This window comes from Coffea arabica, chromosome 10c (assembly GCF_036785885.1).
Source record: "Coffea arabica cultivar ET-39 chromosome 10c, Coffea Arabica ET-39 HiFi, whole genome shotgun sequence".
Lineage (NCBI taxonomy): Eukaryota > Viridiplantae > Streptophyta > Magnoliopsida > Gentianales > Rubiaceae > Coffea > Coffea arabica.
Genome location: NC_092329.1, coordinates 10,581,797 through 10,602,844, shown reverse-complemented (window position 1 = coordinate 10,602,844; position 21,048 = coordinate 10,581,797). Strand labels below are relative to the sequence as shown.

The following is a 21,048-nucleotide window of genomic DNA, read 5'->3' as shown; positions in this document are numbered from 1 at the left end:
TTAAAAACCTAAAGGGAGGTTTCTGAAATTATCCCTATTTAAAGATTATGAAAAACTCAGCATCCAAACAGAATTTTGTAGATTTTTTACGGGAATCAATTTGAAAAAAAAAAGCTGGGATATTAAAAGGGTTAACAAGACCAATAGTCCCCTCATATATGACTGATGTGAAATTTTGGTCCCTCAAAATCAAAATAATCGATTTTAATTCCTAACAATTTAAAAAATGTTTCCTTTTGGTCCCTTGTTACCTTTCGGGTCAAATTTTTGTTGGAATATATAACGAGCCAGTCACATGATTAGTTTTTTAAGGACAAATTTGACAATTCAATTAATATTGCCCATTTCTTTCCTAATCCACCATTTCTCTCCATTATTCACCAAATGCCAAACTAGTTAAAATGACATAGTTTTGATAAAACTCCATTTTCTCTATTCTTTCTTTCTTTTTCCTTTTTCTATAATCTTCTTCATTCCATTTTCTTACAAAGCTCACATGAGCTGCCATAGTGCATTTCAACAGCGGCACCACCACAGACCACCGTCTTCTGTTCACAAATTGTCTCAAATTTTTACCCCCCACTTGGTTTTTTGCATGAATTCCAATTCTAACATTATTTTTTGCAAAAATTGTACAAAAAGTGGTCAAAATGGCCAAAAATAGCTGTGATTTCTTTTCATTTCTTTTGTCAAAACAACACAAAAACTCATTGAATTTTTTTGCAAAATGACCCAGTGAAATACACAGCATCAATAACTCCAAAATCAGCCATGTAAGCCTCAAGAATCAACAAAGTTAAAACAAATCTTTTTTTTTTTTTTTTTTTTTTTTGTTTACAAGTAATGCATAGCCATTAGGTTCAATAATGTGGAGATGATTATATTGGGGCTTCTTGAGTGAGGCTTCGGATGTGATTGTAGACTAGTAACTTCAGTAGCTATATCAACCACATATGCTATCATGGGTTTGCTACGGCTCTTCGAAATCTTTCAACATTCAAGTGCTTTGGGAATAGGCTATAGGATTTTGTGTGGTGGTGAGAAAAAATCATTTCTTCAAAGTATTATTGAAAACGGGTGATGGTAGGGAAACTACCTTCACCTTGGCTTTTCCAGGTCCCTAGCAAGAAAGATAGAGGTTGCCTTGTCTCTGCCGTCCAAATTTACGTCGAGCCCTATTGAGCTTTGTTATTTAGTTACAACAAATCTTTTTACAGAACACATTTCCATGATTTTTGAAAAATAGAGGAAGAAAGAAAAATACTTATTTACAAGACCCATAAAATTGGGGGAAGAATAGGAGAAAAGAGGGAAAAGGGAAGAGGTGGAGGCTGAGAAGTGAGAAAGAGGTCAAATGGCAGTGGTGGCGATGGTGGAAATGGGAGTGATATGAGAAGATGATGGTAGAATAGGTAAATAAGTGATGTGGATTTAGATTTGTGAAATTAGGGTTTAAGTGAAGAATAATTTGAAAAAATGGTAGATTAAATGAAAAATTAGTTCCATATTAAATGAGTTACCAAATTTGCCCTTAAAAAACTAATCATGTGATGGGTTCACGACAGGTTCCGATAAAAATTTAGCCAGAAAAGGTGATAAGGGATCAAAAGTGATCGTTTTTCGATTGTTAGGAACTAAAATCAATGATTTTGATTTTGAGAGACTAAAATTTTACATTAATCATATGTGAGGGGCTATTGATGCAATTTTTTTCTATTAAGGAATGTAACAACATATTGTGCATCACACGTTTTAGCTGCCCCGATTCAACAAACTAAAACCACGGTACCATCATCTGATGCATTTGTTCTATTGTATCGCAGTTCACATCCGATCGAGACACAAGCTTTGATAAAGCATTTATCAGCCGGATGGATACGTGGAGTCTCTGCACAGTGCAAGGGGCCGGGCTGCATGAATAGCTAGGAGTTATAATAGTCGTTTTCAAAAACACAGTTAAAAGAATATCATTTTTTTTTCTCTCTTGGTGTACTGAGAGATTTCTACTTATAATTGTCAGGGTAAATTCTTTATCATCCCCTTTTGGTATTGCATTTTACCACGTAGTCGCCCTATAGTTTACAAATGACCACATAATCCCCTCATAGTTTCATGAAAAGTGAAAAATAGATGGAAGTTATACTTAGCAACGGACTTTGTCTTCCACTCACTTGTAAGCAAGTCTAAAGCTCGAGAAATAGTGGGTGTCTTTGGATTACAAGATTTAAAAAAAAAAATTAAAATTTTGTTTTACTTGTATCATACGCACAATTTTCAACCACCTTTTCATCTCATATATATCACATCACAAAAAGTGTGATAGTAATTATCTCAAATAAATATTTCAAAGGCTAGCACAACATGATGCATATATATATTTCATTCACGTATTTTGGACTCGAGAAATTGTAGTAATATTTCTTATTTTCCAAGGTGAAACATAATCGGGATCAATATTCCATTTGAAAAATACAATTTCAATAGCCAAATCCATCATCCTAATTGATTGTCATCTTTTTATATAAGCACCGGGAGAACAGTTGTTGACATTACTAGTACTAGCATATGTTCTTCTCTAAATATGTTTGGCTGCCTTTCTGTTAAAAGAATAACTTCAGTAAATTTTTCTCTCTAAAACGCAGCACTAAATTAAAATGTCCTCTGATTCGAGTGCATGCGGTAACAGGTACCATTGATTATGTAATTATAGACAAACAGACTTCAGCATCTTTTTCAAACATCAAAAAGTCGTGTGTTGTTGGCAATTAAAGTTTGTAATTAAAGCACAGTTCAGCTTCATTGGAGCAAGTTAAGTTAGAATTACATGTATTGGCTGGCTACATTATTATTCATTTGGTGGAGAAAAGTTTTTCTACATCATAGGTGTTATTTATGGTTACATTATCATTTTTCTGCAGAATTGTGTTTATATACCAGAAGAAGATCAATTTGTTCGACCATTAACTATTTGGACATGTGTTTACGTGACAGCGTGGAGTAAATTTGCAACATCATTCATTCATTCATTGTATCAGGATTGGGAGCGTGCATATCTGCACCGACAAAACCACAAAGAACTTGCCCTTCTAAAATAGTGATTTCATCCCCTAGAACAAATTCAGCCCCTACTGCCATTGATGTTGATTTTTCCTTGTTTGTAATGGCATTTGCGCCCATTACAATACCAGAAATTTCGGTACAATAAACAGACAACATTAATTATTGCTTCGATGTCGATATGAGTGTTGGTCTTGGTGGGTTGTGAGTAGGGTGATGAAATGACAGCCTACTGGGGCTCGCGGTGTTTGATTGTGTTCATGCAAGCCCCACATTACTTGAATTAATAAATTATTGATTGTCCTCATTTTTTTTTTAATTTTGGGATAATTTTGGAAATCTCCCTTGAGGTTTATGACAATTTCACTGAACTCCCCTAAAGTTTATAAAATTAGAGCTACCTCTCTTAATAGTAGCCAAATCTTAAAATAAGGTTGACTTGATCAAAATTTTAAATGAATACCATAAAATGCCCTCATGTAATGAGTTTTAATTTAATCCATTATACAATTGTAAGATTATCTAGCACAATTATAAGGAAAATGTGCCAAATTTTCATGTCTATATCTACTATTTAACAAACAACTACAATAATAATTTTATCACTATGATAGGATACTTTTGATGGTAATTTACCATAGAGTTAGATTTATAAGATAGAAAAGAAAATGTTGAAATAATTATTTTAGAATTTGTGAATTTTTCAAGTAGTAAGATTACAATAATTTGGTAGTGGTTTTGGGCTTTTTTTTTTTTAAATCTTTTGTTGATTTTGATACCATACTTTGATTTTTTAATTTGCTCGATATTTGTTTACAGTAGAAGCTAGAGGCAGTAGTGCTCGTTTCGTAGTTTTGTTGGCAAGAGGAATAGGAAGGAAAAAGAAAGAAAAATAATGAAAAATAATTTTAAAATTGATTCTTAGTATAAGCATACGAAACAAGAGAATTTCATTAAAATGTTTAAGGGTAGTATTATAATTTTAAATAACAATGGAGGTATGTGTAATTTTAAAACTTTGAGGAAGCTAAGTGAAATTGTTAAAAACCTCAATGGAGATTTCTAAAATTATTTCACATTGGCTTTGTATTAAGTTCAGTATCAAGACAGTAATAAAGGCTCAATTTTGGCATCTCCTACCAGTCATACCCCAAAACAAAAATGCAGGATGAAGGCTAAAATCATATGGAATATGGGTCATATGCTTACTTAATATCCTAAAATGAACTCTTAGAATTACTGAAAAGTGGTATAGCTAACCATAAATATTGCTCTGCTTAGTGTTTTATACTTGGGCATCTAGGAATAGCAAAGATTAGGGTGAAATTGAACTTTAGTTTATGACTTATAGTACAATTAATTATATGTTAATCCGTGTTTCGCGACTCATAAAGCATGAATTTATGACTTAACTTTTCTGATTATCTTTTGATAATATTCCATTTTTTGAGACCGCTATTACCTTTGTCAAAAACAAAAAGAAATAAATATTTGCAGATATTCTCCCCTTTTTTGAAGTGGAAATTGGAATCACATTTCACTGGCATGCATAAATATTATTTCAAGGTTATTAATAGCCTTATTTGGGTAGAAGTAAATTATATTCAACCAAATTTCGTGCAGCATATATAATTGGTAGCTTTTCAAGGTGCTTCTTATTTTATATTTAAAGTTTGCTGGTGCTCTTTGATACGATACAATCACTTTGATGGATGGTTTAGGGTGAGATTAAATATTACTCTAAATTATATATATATATATATATATATATATATATATTAAAAAAGCCATCGATAACATGTTGTATAAGGCAATATATGTTTAATAAAAGAAAGGCAATATATATTTAATAAAAGAAGATGCTGCTTGATATATAGAAATTACAACTCCACCTTTTTTGATATAGTAAAGTGATATTTAAGGGAAAGAAATAAAAAGGACAGGGTAAAAGACAAAAATTCCCTGCAAAATTCTCAATTCTCTCGCCCTCTTTTCGCCAAATGTAAAACGTGTACGTACATCTTGCTTTTTAAAATAGATAAATTCTACCATTTCCTTTTTTCTTATTTGGTTTTAGACCATCCAAGATAAATTATTCAAAATATTTTAAAACATGTCTATAATATTGTAGTAAAAATTAACACCACAATGCTTAACACTGAAAAAGAACCTTATTTTTCAAAAAAACTTATAAAAATAGAAGAAACTAATTTTGAATTCATAGGAGGCAAAATTGACTTTCATCAAAATCAAACAAAATTAAAAAAAGATCATAATTATAAAAAAAAGAAAAATAAGTTAAAAAAATGCAAAATAATAGTCTTGGTCTGGTCGTGGTAAATTGATGCAACTGCAATCGTCATGGGCAAAATGGCCTCTCAACTCCTCCCCTATGGCTTGGAATGGTAAAATGCCTGATTCTTCCCACTTCTTCTTTCCAATATCCTTCGCATAAAAAATCCATGGAAAATTTATTCTCCACCCATCGATCAATATCGTGTACAAAAATATCAGTGTCACCAAATCTCTTATTTCTTGCCAATAGTCCGGCAGTATAAATAGCAGTCATCCGTCCAGGCAATTCAGCCTTGTACCCCGTTGGTGCATCAATCATTATCACATCCCACTCAGTGTTATAAACTTCATCTGGAAAAGTTTTGATTGCTAGGTGGCACTTTGACGATCTTGGATCAGTCACTACTTTGCAATTTTCTTCTTTCCCAAGATGTAAAAGTTGAACAGCTTCAGTTACTTTAGTATTATAGGTTACATGGAAAGCTTCAATCGAAGGTATTTGCTTCTTCACGTCCTGCATCCATGCATCACTTTCCTCCAAGAAAATTGTTTTACCACCATAGTTGAGCATTGACCACATGAGACTATCGTAGCCAAGGCCAAAAATCAAGAAGTTGGTGGGAGATTTTTGTTCAAGAACTCTTAATGTTATTTGAAGTTCTTGATAGGTTTGTTGAGGGGTGATATTTGTGGATGCATAGTGGACGAGTGCTTCAGCTAGTGATGGTGGAATTTTGTGGCATGGGGCTGTAAAATTAATATATTTTGACTGAAGATTTTGTATGTTTGATGAATAATTTGATCCTAGTTTTAGAACAAGAAGGAAGAGGAAACAGGAGAAGAGAATGATTAGGGGCTTAAGGTTGATGGAGTTTTGAGCTTTGGATCTCATCTTTATCAGATTGTGAGTAGTGCTTTGTGTTTGATATGAGAGGTTTGATGTGGTCTTTAATAGGTTTGGAATTGGCAAAAATGTGAATCACATGTTCAAATTTCTAATAACTTGTAAGATATAATCGGATTTACTTCTACATAAGAAAAATCCATTAGTTATTGTTTTATCCAAAATATCTTTGCATCTTTGCAAATCAGACGTTACATATAGTATGCAATGAGCTCTGTTTGAAAAGTGATAATGACTATTTAATATCCATCCAAAATTGACTTTACCAAAATATTTCATGTTTTTTAAATTTCAGTAAACACTTTTGTGATTATTTGGTAAATATCACTCTTGAAAGAGCCTAACACAGCAACTATATATCCAAAATATCTTTGCATCTTTGAGCTGGGTTTGGAAAGCAATAATGACTATTTAATATCCATCTAAAAATAATTTTACCAAATTATTTCACATTTTTAAAATTTCAATGTGCACCTTTATGATTATTTCGTAAATATCCCTCTCTAGAAAGCCTAGCACAGCAAATGTCAATCAAAATATAGTCAAAGAATGAGACTTGAAAGACACAATCGCATTTACTTCCACATATAAAAAATCCATTGATTACTATTTCATCCAAAATATCTTTGTATCTTTGCAAATCAGATGTTACATATAGTATGCAGTGAGCCATGTTTGAAAAGCAATAATGACTATTTAATATCCATCCAAAATTGATTTTAACAAAATATTTCATGTTTTTTAAATTTGAATATGCACTTTTATGATTATTTCGTAAATATCACGTTTTAGAGAGCCTAACATAGCAACCGTCAATCAAAATATAGCCAAAGAATGAGAAAAATTCAATGAAGAATAACACTAGTAGGAGCCCTAAATATGCTTTAGATATAATCACATTATCTTCCTCTCAATTCTTTTAGTAGTATTTTAAGTCAATTGTATATTGTAAATAATTAGTGTACCTTCATAATTTATTTGATCATTCAAAAATTTTGTGGGATTTTGCAACATTTGGTAAGGTTGTTATTTGGACTTCAAAGAAACTACCTTTTTAGCTTTTCAAGTTTAAGCTAGGATATGAGGAAATCAACATGATCCTAATACACTAATTAAAAAGAAACAAAAGAGAACTAATTTTCTCATGGTTAATTAACACGTCAATTATTATCCTAAACAATTAAAGAAAGTTCTATGCAATATCACGTAGATATTTGGCTTATAATCAATGGTATCTTTAATTTTATGTACAACAATGTTTACAAGAATTTGCTTTATATTACATCTCAAAAAAGTAGATACCTTTCTCAATTCATTCTCAAAACGATAGATGTCTTTAAAGTAATGTCTTTATATTGCATTGTATGTGAACAATGTTTTACAAGTACGTGCTTTATATGACATCTCAACAAGGTAGATACCTATGGAGCAAAATTCTCTATAACATTTGTATGAATTATTAAACTTTACATATGTTTTCAAATATGAAATTCTATAGAACATGTGCATGAATTATTCAACTTTATGTATGTTTTTTATTTGCACTTCATTACATACTTTAGATCTTTATTTTGCTCATTTGTGTTGAAAGATGAAAATGTTTATAATGTTAAACATTAGAAGAAAAATCACATGTAACTCTCAACCATTCACCAATTGCCCTTCAATTGATATATGGGTTAATCAAAACCCCCCTCCCCCAAAGGTATAATTAGATTTACAATTTATTTCCTAAACTTTATTATAACTCACTTAACCCCCTAAGAGATAAAACTACTCCTCTACTATGTTGATTTTTTTTCAAATTAGTTTTCATTTTTTAAATTCTTATCTTTTAGCAAATAAAAAAATCTCTCTCTATCCATTAGTTTCCTTTTCTAAAGTTTGTATTTGTCAAAGAATCAAATTTTTATTAAAGTTAATTTTTTTACAAATAAAAATTTCTTCTCTTTTATTTGTCATAATCCATCCTAACAAAAACTTTAGGATGTCCATCCTCTAACTCACAAAAATAAGAAACCTATATCAATATATTATCATATATTCCATTATACAATATGATATATACATATACATATATAAAATATACAATATATATAATATTATATATATGTGTGTGTGTATGTGTATGTGTATACATACATATATACCTGTACATATTCCCTTATACTTAGCAAATAAGTAAATAACTATAAATTACATTACAATTAATTTCATTTATTTTCAATCTAAGAAATTAAAAAAAAATATATTCTATGTGATTATAATCATACAATTAGAAATAATCTACTCATTTTTTGCAATCACATTAACATGGCAGTCATTTGGGCATCTTTTTTTTTTTTTTTTTTTTTTTTTAGGTGTGTCCCGCAGGGAGTGGACCCCGCAGACTATTCACCACCCTCAGCAACCTGCTGGCAGCAAGGTTCGAACCAGGGACCTGAGGCTCCATCTTCAGCAACCTCAACCACCAGACCAAGCCCCTGAGGGCCATTTGGGCATCTTTTTGTTCATTTTACTATATTGGATTTTTACTTATTAGATTATTTCCTTTATTATATTTTTAAAAGTAATCAAATATTAACATATTTTTTAGTAAATCTATTTATCTTATCACATGAATTAGAAAGATTAAATTTGAGCAATGATTTTAGATTAATTGATCATAGAAAGATGAAAAAGAAAAATAAAAATTTAGCATAATAGAGGGTAGTTTTGCCTTTAGGGGGTTAAGTGAGAAAAAATAAAGTTTAGGGGGTAACCTGCTAGTTTGAGTACATATATCTTAGGGGAGGTATTGTGATTAACTTTTCGTATATTTACTTTTGTAAAAAGAAAAAAATTAACAATCGCCAATCCTCGCATGAATTGATAAGGATCCAATAAATCCAACATTAATTTCTTCACATAGTGACTGGAATGAATATCTCATATTCAAAAAATTAGTAGTTCGTCTGTTAGTGGCCCAAATAACTCAATTTTCTCCCATGAACTATTTGTGTCAACGGATTGGTTCCATCCAAAACTTGAAATAATGGGTGTAAACCTTAAAAAAAAAAAAAAGACTCATAAGTAATTGTTAATGGAGTTGAACCTACAAAATTTTGAGGCGTTGGTATCAATTTATGTCAAATTGCTAAACATATAGTTCCTCGAACAACATTTTCCAAACGAAGCAAAGCCAACCCAGATTGATCTTGTAAAAGATCCACTATAGAACGAGTACGTTTATTTTTCAAATGATTCATATCGTTAAGTGTGCCCATTCCAAATTTTAATCCAATCAAATGATTGGCGCCTGCCAATATATCTTGTGGTAACAAAAATGGATTGTTCTTATGGATATCAAGGTTCAGATAGTATATAAAGTCAAAGGAGTCGCAGTTTGGTGTGTGTGTATATATATGTACATTTTTTTCATTTTCTAGACTCTTAATTTTATCATTATAAAAATTAATTTTTATTCTAATTACCTAATGACATTTTGCCAACAATCATAAACATCCCCTCTTTTTAGGACAAAACTCATAACCACTCTATAGTATTATAACTACAAAATTACTATAACCTTATAGTAAAAATTCTTTAATAAATTCATATAAATTGTATTTATGTGAAAAACACAATATATACAAGGAAAATATTGTTTGTACTCCCATTTTATTAATCACACTGCCACTATCATTTTAATCATATAGGTTTTCATTTATTAGACTATATGATAAGATAAATTGTGAGAGTGCAAATGTGTAACGACCCCATTTTCCCCTAAGGCGAACCAGAGGGGTTAACGGGCCACCTGCCCAACTCTCGCCAGGACTCGGTCAATCACTACAGTCCTCAAACAAATACAAGATAAAACCTCAAATATAAATCAAATATTTCAACATTTACAAATCAAAAGCGAAGCGTCCACGCTTCCACTGAGCCACTCTGATCCTTGATCACAATGATTATACAGGAGGAAGTCCAAATCTTGACTATTACACATCCAATCAGTTCTAAACGTTCAATACCATCCCAAAATTACACAAGTTAAATCAAAATCAAAGTGTACAAGAGAAATCCATCCATTCCAATTTCAAATAATCACCCTAGCCCAACTATTACACAAAACGTATCCAAATCTAAGCTATACAATATACATGCCATCCAGGCACCCAAAATAATGAAATACAAGCGCTTCCTTTGCCTCGATTCCTGTGGGGAGAAGAAAACATTTGGGGGTGAGCTAGAAGCTCAGCGAGTGAACAGTAAAATCAGTAATCAAATATTTTTCACAATAATGCATTTAATGGCTATCATGAACTAGCGATCAAATGTACGTATAATGCTCTTTGGAGCCAGTGAAATCCCTGTACTTAGATATCCAACGCTCCCTTAGATCAAGTATCAGATAAACAGGTATAAGGAGCCATCGTGCTCCAAGAAATGCGTAGACAGTAGTGGAGACATTGGTTCTAAGCACAAGATTTTCCCAAGATCTCATCGGAGCCAAAATGTTTTGGCACACACACATACACAATGAGATGCAGTCGTGTAATCAATGCAAGAATTATTTCAAAAGTAACTTTCGGAGTAATAGTTAAGGTTCACTCACCAAACCACAGCTCAGGAACCATCCATAGTACCTCATTGCCTTGCACAAGTCGGAGTCCTAAATTACAAATAACAAGTCAAATAAAAGGAATCCTAACTTAACAAGTTCCTGCCACCTTTTGGCGTTTCAATCATAATGGAAGCTACACCTATCCGGCTGACACAAAACTTATGGCGTTACGAAGCTAAGACATATACCAACATTTCTTATGAAGACCTCCAAGGCCAAATTATACATTTTCAGGGTCAAATATCGAAATCTAGGAGAAAGAGCGAAAACTGTCATAAAACAGGGGTTACGGGGCAGTCATGGTTAATTCAGTCATTTCACAGGCCACAGTACTCCAATCAATCTGAAATTTTGCAGGCAAGTAGCTAACTTATATATCTACAAGTTTCTTGTTTTGAGCAAGGGCCGAATCAGTCTTTAACATGGTCACATGTACAGTACGAAAACAGGGCAGATTAACCTTAAGCTAGAATTCATGTACTCTAGCTGAAAATTCTTTTAAGTAATCCAAACTAGTATACCAAAGCTTCATTTATCCCAATATCCAGCTATCATGCTATGGACAACTACCACTTATTACATGAGAGCAGAAATAATACAACAAAAGCTGAAATTACACTTCCAAATCAACATTTGCGAATAACCATCATTAATCACGATTAAAGGCTAGAACTTCCACCTTAAGACACTAGAATAGCTTATTACTCATATACATGGCAAATCGAAGATGAAATCACATTACTAAAGTCCGGAAATACCACTAACATGGGATTTCATTATCCCAACCTCCAAATCACAAGAATTTCCTTAAAACTAGTCAAGATCACACAAGTTCAAATCAATCAAATATTCTCCAACAAATGGGACAGCATTTCCCCTTTAATTTTACACATTTCCAACCTACCATTCAATACCAAATATACCTCCATTCAACCCCAATTTTACATACAATTATGGACTAGCAAATATACTCAATTAGAGCCACAATACCCCTTCAATTAAAGCCATATAACCCAATCATAAGCAAATCCCCAATTTAAACCCTAAAACCCGGAAATCACCTCACAAGTGGAAATTTTCCTCTAACAACCGGAATTAACGTATAAAGGCTCCATTTAACACCATTTCAAACCATCAATCCAACACTAATCATGCATTTCATATAAAATCAGAAAAATGCCCAATAAATTAGAAATTCACCATAGTTTCCTTAAACCCATGAAATACTCCACAATATAACACATTCAACCTCTACAAGTTACTAATATAGCATTATCAAAACAAGAAAGACCTTCCTTAAACATCTTACCTCACAAATTCAAGAAGCTATCAACATGGAGCACCCCATCCAAATCCAATCCATCAAGAGCCTTAGTCCACCATAGTGAGCCCTTGTGTGAAGTATTGTCCAAAATCATTGGTGAAAACTCAAGATTTTGATAGAAATTAAAACTAGAAAATGGAAGAGTTTTTCTCTCTTGTGAAGCTCGGCTGAGCAAGGGGCAGAAATGAAGATATTTTGGGTGCAAAACAAGATAAAAAAGGTGAAGAAACAGTCGGTCAAACATGACAGCCGGAGCTGCCACGTCAGAATCCGGCCGGAATCTGGCCGGATTCTTGGCCGGATTCAAGGCAGAGAGCTCCTCAATTTTTTTTTTCAAAATGGCTGGGCAATCCGGCCAGCTATCCGGCCAGAAACTGGCCGGATTTCCGGCCGGATTTGGCCCCCTTCACATTTCCAAAATTTTTTCTTCTTTTCCAAGTTTAAAAGCTGCGCTCCTCCGCTCGTCCAACAAAAGATCCATAAAATGAAAACCCTAATTTTTTTCGGGGCGTCACAAAATGACACAAAATGGAGTGCAAATAACATTTCCCTGTATATGATATTAATTCATTTTTACTATTTCTAAATTGAAACACACATTGGATGTGGCCTTTACACTAAATATAACAATGCTTTCTTCAAAAGAAAAAGCATTGTTATTGTTTTTTTCTTTGGTTAATGTTTTGTCCAGAATACATAAAACAGCAATAGGAGATTGTATATAGAGGCTGCTGTCCGTGAAATTGATATCCTAGATCTTGCTAGTTTGATACTCTTAAACCAAAACATTATAATCACCAAACCAAAAAAGAAAGAAAGAAAGAAAGAAAGCCTACTCTGCATCATGGCACTCGCTTATAAAATCAGATATTTTGACGTTCAATCCTCAAATTGCTGTTCATTTTTATGGCATTCCTCAAGGTACATATGCTTTGCACAATTCTCAGCACTTCAATTACCAAAACCGTTACCCAGGGAAATTAGTTTCACCATGTCTTTGCAAAAGAACGCTAAAAGCAAATGGAATAAAGCACAGTAATCACCAAAACTGAAGAAATCAGACATGCAACAAGTTGAAACAAAAGCAAATGGGGCGCAAATAAGTAAGAAACCAAAGAACTCTTTTACTTGTCATTAGTTGTTTCTGCCCAGCATTGTTCATAGCTGGGCAGTTACGGTTACCGTTACGGTTACAGTTATATGGATGGTTATATGGATGGTTACGGTTACGGTTAAGGTTTCGGTTCTTGAACCTTTGTTCTGGTCCCATTTCAGTTTTGATTTTGTTCCGATTATGGTTCCGACTTCTTCTAGTTACGATTTCGGTCCCTTTTAGTTATATTTAAACACTTGTTATTAAATTGATTCTAAGAAAATAGGACAATGAATGTAACAAAAAATAAATAAATAAGAACTTTATTGTATTATCATGTGCAAGGAAAAAGAAAAAACAATACAAATTTTATGAAAAAATATCTCATTGTTCATTAGATTTGATTGGTAATGATGAGATATAGACTTACTAACAGAATGAGACAATGAGTTGTTATGTTAAGTTTGGACTTGTTAATATTAAATGTTGACTATTGATATTGAACTATAAACTGGCCAAATATGTAAGGTAATAAATATTTTTTAACGATTTAAATGGGTTTTAAACAATCGTTCAAATTCCAATTCAAAATTTTGGGGGATCTGAATCTGAACCTTTAGTCATGATTATGATTCCAACTCCAATTCCAATTTCGATTCAACAAATTGCCGATACTGTTCCGATTTAAATCTGAGCTGTGGCCACCCCTACTTGATGGTTCTTTTTCTTTTTATGTTCATATTTTAGATCTCGGGTGACGTACAATTTAATTCGTTGGCATCTAATTTTCTTCAAAAGATTCAGCGAGCCAAAAAGGCCCTAATTCCAGTGTCCCAGAGGCCTTGAATTAGATATCTCCTGAGGGTAAAATATTCTCTTATTATTCTCAATCCAACCATGCACCATGTTCTTCCTTCCTCATGTAGATTCCAAGTTAAATCACCCAACAATTCATGGCCATTCCAATCTCTTGACCAATTATATTACTTCAATTTTATAAGGATTCTAGGAGTAGAAGATTTTGGTTACAGGCCCATAAAACACACCCTTTCAATTCAAAACTCCCACACGGTTGGTTACCAAGCAACTTACAACCATAAATAACAGTTATTTCTTTTTCCTGGAACAATTGAAAACTTCCTGCTGTAAACTGTGCAGGCATATCTTACAATATCTCAATCATCTCCTAGCGTGCAATACTAATTTCTTCTCAGCATTTTCATTTCATTGCTTTTTGATCCTTCACTCTAGTTCTCGAATCCCCGAAAATTATTCTTCTTCACTAACAATTTAATTATTTTAATCCAACATTTTCCCAGTGTATTTGAAGTTTGCAGTCATCTTTTGGAAAATGGAACCGCCTCAAGGACTTGGCATCAAAATCTACAATGCTTCGCCGCAGGTTGATCCATCAAAGCAACCTTCTTCATCCCAGGATGTTGCACCACCAGAGATGCCTCCCCCTCCTGGTGGCCGAAAAAGGCGGGCAGTCGCAAATGGGGTGCAGAAAACACTCTCCAAAACATCAATGCTCGTCAATTTTCTTCCCACAGGAACCCTTCTCACTTTTGAAATGGTTCTCCCATCTATTCATGCCGCCAAAGGAGAATGCTCCCATGTCACAACTCTAATGACCCATTCCCTACTAGGCCTTTGCACCCTTTCGTGCTTTTTCTTCCATTTCACCGACAGTTTTCGCGGCCCTGATGGGAAAGTTTATTACGGTTTTGTGACTCCAAAAGGGCTGGCTGTGTTCAAGCATGGACTTGGAGTCGAGGTGCCTAAAGATGAGAGGTATAAAGTTGGTTTGACTGATTTCGTGCATGCCTTCATGTCTGTGTTGGTTTTCGTAGCCATTGCATTTTCAGACCATCGTGTCACAGATTGTCTTTTTCCGAATCATACCAAGGAAATGGATGAAGCCATGCAGAGTTTTCCTTTGATGGTTGGGGTGATTTGTAGTGGTCTCTTCCTTGTCTTCCCCAATACTCGATATGGCATCGGTTGTTCGGCTGCCTGATAAATGGAATCGTTTTGCTTTTGTTAGTTTTGGATTTTTGATGCTGTTGTGTCTATTATGTCTTGCAACTAGGTTGTTCTTCTTATAAAATTTCCATTAGTAGTTTGGGTTATGATTGAAGGGAAGAACTAGGAAATAAAAGGGTATCTCGTTTGTATTTTTGTTATCCTGGATATATAGATTGGCACTCTGTAGGGATTAATGTGATGTTATATTTGTGAACTTGTGAGATTGATTGAATACTTGATTTCTTCATACTTGACCACAGATTTAAGCGTCTTATATCGGAAATTGTTCATTTTTACAAATCAATAATGTCAGTGTATGCTGAATGACAAGGTTTGGTTTACAATTGGACTACTTTTGACTTCTGTTGATCAGACCCTAAGATATATATACTACTTAGAAGACAACACTTTTATTGTTGTTATTTTTCTTTTCTTTTCTTTTCTTTTTTTGGAAGAAGAAAGTACTTTTTATTTAATTGCCGAGTTATATCACTTATTTTATTCAATTGACTACTTTTATATTTGTTTCTTTTCTATTTACTCGTGTTTATTCTATACGAATGGTTTCTTTTTTTTTTTTTTTTTTTGACGTGAGAAGAATATTGCTGCGATTTCGGGGACCAGAAAACAATTACGAAATGTTACTCTAGTCACCTGATGGAACCAACATATGGAATGGCAGGTCATAAGGAATAGAAGAATTATGACTTTTAGTAAAATAGCGGCCCTGTTTGGAAGCTTGGTTTTTTACCAAGTTTGTATAAAACTAGTTTTTTAACAACTTTTGCTACAGGAACCCAAAAAACTTATCAAAGTTTTTAACCTACACACTTTAAAAATATACAAAAAATTTTCCCTTCAACTTTTCTTCTTTTTCCTCCCCCACCCAACCCACCACATCCTCCGGCACCGGCGACCATCTCCACCACCACTTCCGGCGCCGATCACTATTCCGGCAACCAGTTCCGGCGGTCCTCTTTTTTTTTTTTTTTTTTCTCACCCTCCTCCCTCCTCTCTTCGACTCTGCCTCCTCCGCCACCCTCCCCCTCCCCGTTTCCCTTTGCCCAAACTGGTCTCTGATGCTCTTTTCCTTTTTTTTTTTTTGTCTCTCTCCCCCCTCCCCTCTTTCCCTCTGCCTCCCCCGCCACCATCCCCCTCCCCCTTTGACGGATCTGGTCGCGTGACCAGATCGCAAAGGAAGAGAGGGAGGGGGGCTGCGATCTGGTCGCAAGACCAGATCGCAGCTAAAGGAGGGGGAGGGTGGCGAGGGAGGGGAGGAGAGGGGGAGGAGAGGGTGGCGGGGGTGGCTGGGGAGGGAAGGGGAAGGGAAGGGATGGCGGGGGAAGGGAAGGGATGGCGGGGGAAGGGTGGTGGGGGAAGGAGAGGAGAGGAGAAAAAAAGCAAAAAAAAAAAAAAAAAATTTGATTCTCACCTGTTGGTTGCTGCCATGGAGGTACCGGGAGAGGGATCAGGGGAGTGAGAAGGGGAAGAAAGGGAGGAAGGAAAAGAAAAAAAAAAAGAAAGAAAAAAAAAAGAGGGGGAGGGGAGGGTGGCAGGGGTGGCTGGGGAGGGAAGGGGAAGGGAAGGGGTGGCGGGGGAAGGAAGGGATGGCAGGGAAGGGTGGTGGGGGAAGGAGAGGAGAGGAGAAAAAAAGCAAAAAAAAAAAAAAAAATTTGATTCTCACCTGTTGGTTGCTGCCATGGAGGTACCGGGAGAGGGATCAGGGGAGGGAAGGGGGAGGGAGAAGGGGAAGAAAGGGAGGAAGGAAAAGAAAAAAAAAAGAAAAAAAAAAAAGAAAATGAAAGAAAGAAAATGAAAATGAAAAAAATTTTCATCTTACAAACACCCAAATTTTTACAAAAGTTTTTTCTACAACTTCTACAGTGATCTACAGTAAAGTTTTATATTAACACCCAAAAAACTCACCTTCCAAACAGGCCCAGCATTCCCTCTCAACATATGATACAAAAACTAACCATAGCTGATTGTATTGAAGAGCATTGCATTGCAATAGATCCTACAAATTAAGCTCTAACCAATATACGTATATAACTATAATAGTTGAATATCAATGTACAGCCAGAAAAGACATCAATCAGGCAACCAAAATAACAATACTTACCAGCAGAAAAGGGATCAATATCTACCTTTCACCCAGTCATGTGCAAATTGTTTTATGCAAATTATGTGTTTTTGCCTCTGTTTTTGAAAAACTGTTTTTCACATTCCAAATGCTACAGTAAATGTGTATTTCCAAAACAACTCCAAAAACACCATATCCAAACATTATATCAAAAACAACTCCATATGTATATTTCAATTATGTATATTATTATATATATATATATATTATATTAATATAAATTGAAATATACAAATTGAAAATTATATATTTATATATTATATAAATATTTATATACATTAATATTATACATAATATAATATAATATAAATAATATGTAATATTGTATACATAAATGTATAAATATTTATACATAATATATTATGTACATTATATTATAATATATACATTATTAATGTATAATATTAGTATGTACATTATTGTGTATAATGATGTATAATAATGTTATGTATAATATATAATATACATAATATGTAATAATGTATAAATATATATGATGTATAATATATTATATTATATATATACAATATTATGTTTATTATACAAATTGAAAATTATATATTATATATTTATAAATTATATATTATATAAATATTTATATAATGAAATATACAATAATTATTACAAATTAAAATATTATATAAACACCATATTTATAATATGTATAATTAATATTAATGTATATTATATATTTATATATTTATTTATACATATTATAAATATTTTATTTTATTTTAAAAAATAATTTTATATATTTATAATATATTAATATAAATATAAATATTATATATTATATACATTTATACATAATATATATATGTTATAATATATACATAATATATAGTATACATTTATATTATGTATTATATATAATATAATACATTTATACATATATATTAACATACATAATATTAATTTTACATTTATACATAATATTAATATATTAATACATTTATACATAATATTAATATATATTTATAATATATTAATTTATACATTTATATAATATTCATTTATAATTTATACATCTAAAATAATATACACTTATACATTTATAAATATATTTATATTATGTATTATATATAATATAATATATTTATAATGCATTTTTATATTTTTATATAAATACATAAATATATTTATAAATGTATTATAAATGCATAAATGTATATTTATATAAAAATGGGTTAAAAACAAAAAAGCCCCATGTGGTAAGCCTAATACACAGAAAAATCTCTTATGGTTTCAAAATATGCAACACGACACCTCATACTTTGAGCTAAATTGTAAAGGTGACGGAATCCGTTAAATTTAACGGAAATGACTTATTGGAACCTAAAAAAAAATTTTATACCTAATTTTTATCAAATATACCTATTCTACCCCTTGACCCTCAATTTTCTCTATTTAGAGAATAAAACAAATGATTTTTTTGAGTTGTCTTTTGCTTTATTATAGTAGGGCATTTTGGTCATTTTGTTCATTTCCGCTAAGTTTGACGGATTCTGTCACCTTTACAATTTAATTCAAAGCATGAGGGTCGTGTTGTATATTTTGAAACTATGGGGGGGTTTTCTGTGTATTAGGTTTATCACATGGGCTTTTTTATTTTTTACCCTATAAAAATATAAAATTTATACATTTATATAATATTCATTTATAATAATATACATTTATAAATATATTTATATTATGTATTATATATAATATAATACATTTATATATTTTTATATAATTATATAAATATATTTTTTTATAAATATTTATAAATGTATATAAATATATAAATTATAAATTATAAAAATACTCAAAAATATGTTTTAAAATACCTCTAAAAATAATCCAAAAAACATCTACAGTAAAAGTTTTTCATATAATTTTTGAAAAACAACCCCAAAAACAACTAATTCAAAAGGAATTGTATTTCAAAAACGAAATGCTACAGTGCTGTTTTTGAAAAACAATTCCAAAAACAGCTAATCCAAACGGAGCCTTAGGATCCTAGAAGAAAAAGGAGGACGAGTATGACGACTAAAACTGTGGGAATTCTACTTTGCCACTAATTACTACATGAAGCAAAAGAGATATTACGTAGCCTGAAATCAAAGTTTTTTTTTTTGAGAAGCCTGAAATGAAAGTTGTAACTTACTCCATCCATAACATGTGATTTCTCCACGTCTCTTCCGAGGGATCCAGAAAAATAGAAGGCTAAGGTTCGAATTGAATGAATGAATTTTGAAATGCTGGACCAGAATTAAAAGGTTAAGAAGATTCAGTACAAAATTTCCTTGTGTAGAGAGATGAAATTTTGAAGGGAGGAGGGTTTTGAGGTTGGAGATAGCGAGTGTTCGTCAAGCAGTGAGGGGTGGCAGATGAGGAGAGCGGTGGCGGAGAAGTAGAAGAAGAAGATTGATGACTAGTAATTTCTGCTGCACAACCATTTGTAAAATTGTAACAATAATTTTGGGAGAAACAAAGAGGGAAGTGGGGTGGGAGGATTGTAATAGTAATTTTTTTTTTTTGTACAGCTGTTATTGAGCATTATGACATGTTGTCCACATCAATGGTCAATTGTTGACACATCGCACTCAATTTATGATGTGTCATACACGTCACCCGAAAGAATGACATGTGATGACGTGTAATTTATATAATTAAAGTTATCTGACATGTCAGCCACATCACTTTTGCAATCTGATGTGGCTAACATGTCACTGAATAAATATGATGTGTACGCCATTTCACATGATTGAACGATGCATTAGGATGACATGTCATCCATGTCAGTGTGTTATGATGGCATGGCTTCCACATCCGCAGCCTTGATGAGGTGTTAAACACATCACATTAATGATGATGATGTGTGACGATGACTTGTCATCTTTGTCAGAAACTTTTTCTTGTGTAGTAAACATGTTATCGAACAGAAATTAACGTGTCAATCAATAGATGACGTGTACCTCCATATGTTAGCCACTTCTTTTGATCGCCGATGTGTTGCCACACCATCAACTTGTATATGATGTGTCATATGACTTGTCATCCACGTTACTAAAAAAATCTGATGTGGCAGCCATGTCATTCAAGCAAAATTACTTGTATAACACGTCATACATCACATGACATGTCATCCACGTAACTAAAGATGTTTAATATGGCAGCCATGTCATCCAAGCAAGCTGACTTGTAAAACATGTCATACAATCTGATGACATGCCATCCATGTCATTAAAGTTCTCTGATGCAATAGCCATGTGACCCACACAAGATGACGTGAGAGGGGTCATACATTTGATGATGTGTCATATGACATGTCATCCATGTCACTGAAACTATTTGATGTGGCAGCCATATTATATGACCACACATTCTGATGTGTAAGACACGTCATGTCATATAATAGGTGATATGTTATATGACATGTTATCCATATCACTAAAGTTGTTTGATATGGTAGCCATGTTACTCACATAATTTGACGTGTGGCACACGTCAGATGAAATGTCAATGCAAGTTGTTGATGACATATCATATGACATGTCATCCTGATCAATTTCTTGAATGATATGATAGTCATATCACCTAATTATAAAAT

The 21,048-nt window shown here is 32.8% G+C and overlaps 2 protein-coding genes and 1 long non-coding RNA gene across 3 annotated transcripts; 1 reads left to right on the top strand and 2 right to left on the bottom strand.

Moving 5' to 3' along the window:
* Nucleotides 1-5,416: 5,416 nt before the first annotated feature.
* LOC113711231 (glucuronoxylan 4-O-methyltransferase 1-like) lies at nt 5,417-8,750 on the bottom strand. Its single transcript, XM_027234406.2, has 2 exons — nt 8,655-8,750; nt 5,417-6,244 (listed from the first exon to the last, which is right to left on the bottom strand). Exons 1-2 carry the CDS (start codon nt 8,748-8,750, stop codon nt 5,417-5,419), a joined length of 924 nt encoding a protein of 307 aa, XP_027090207.2.
* A 1,395-nt stretch (nt 8,751-10,145) lies between these two features.
* On the bottom strand, nt 10,146-12,385 carry LOC140016254 (uncharacterized). The gene is made up of 3 exons (XR_011822608.1): nt 12,175-12,385; nt 10,857-10,913; nt 10,146-10,456 (listed from the first exon to the last, which is right to left on the bottom strand). It is a non-coding gene; the product is annotated as an uncharacterized lncRNA (long non-coding RNA).
* A 2,248-nt stretch (nt 12,386-14,633) lies between these two features.
* On the top strand, nt 14,634-15,302 carry LOC113712099 (protein DMP9-like). Its single transcript, XM_027235387.1, has one exon. The coding sequence runs from the start codon at nt 14,634-14,636 to the stop codon at nt 15,300-15,302; it is 669 nt and encodes a 222-aa protein (XP_027091188.1).
* The last annotated feature ends 5,746 nt before the right edge of the window (nt 15,303-21,048 follow it).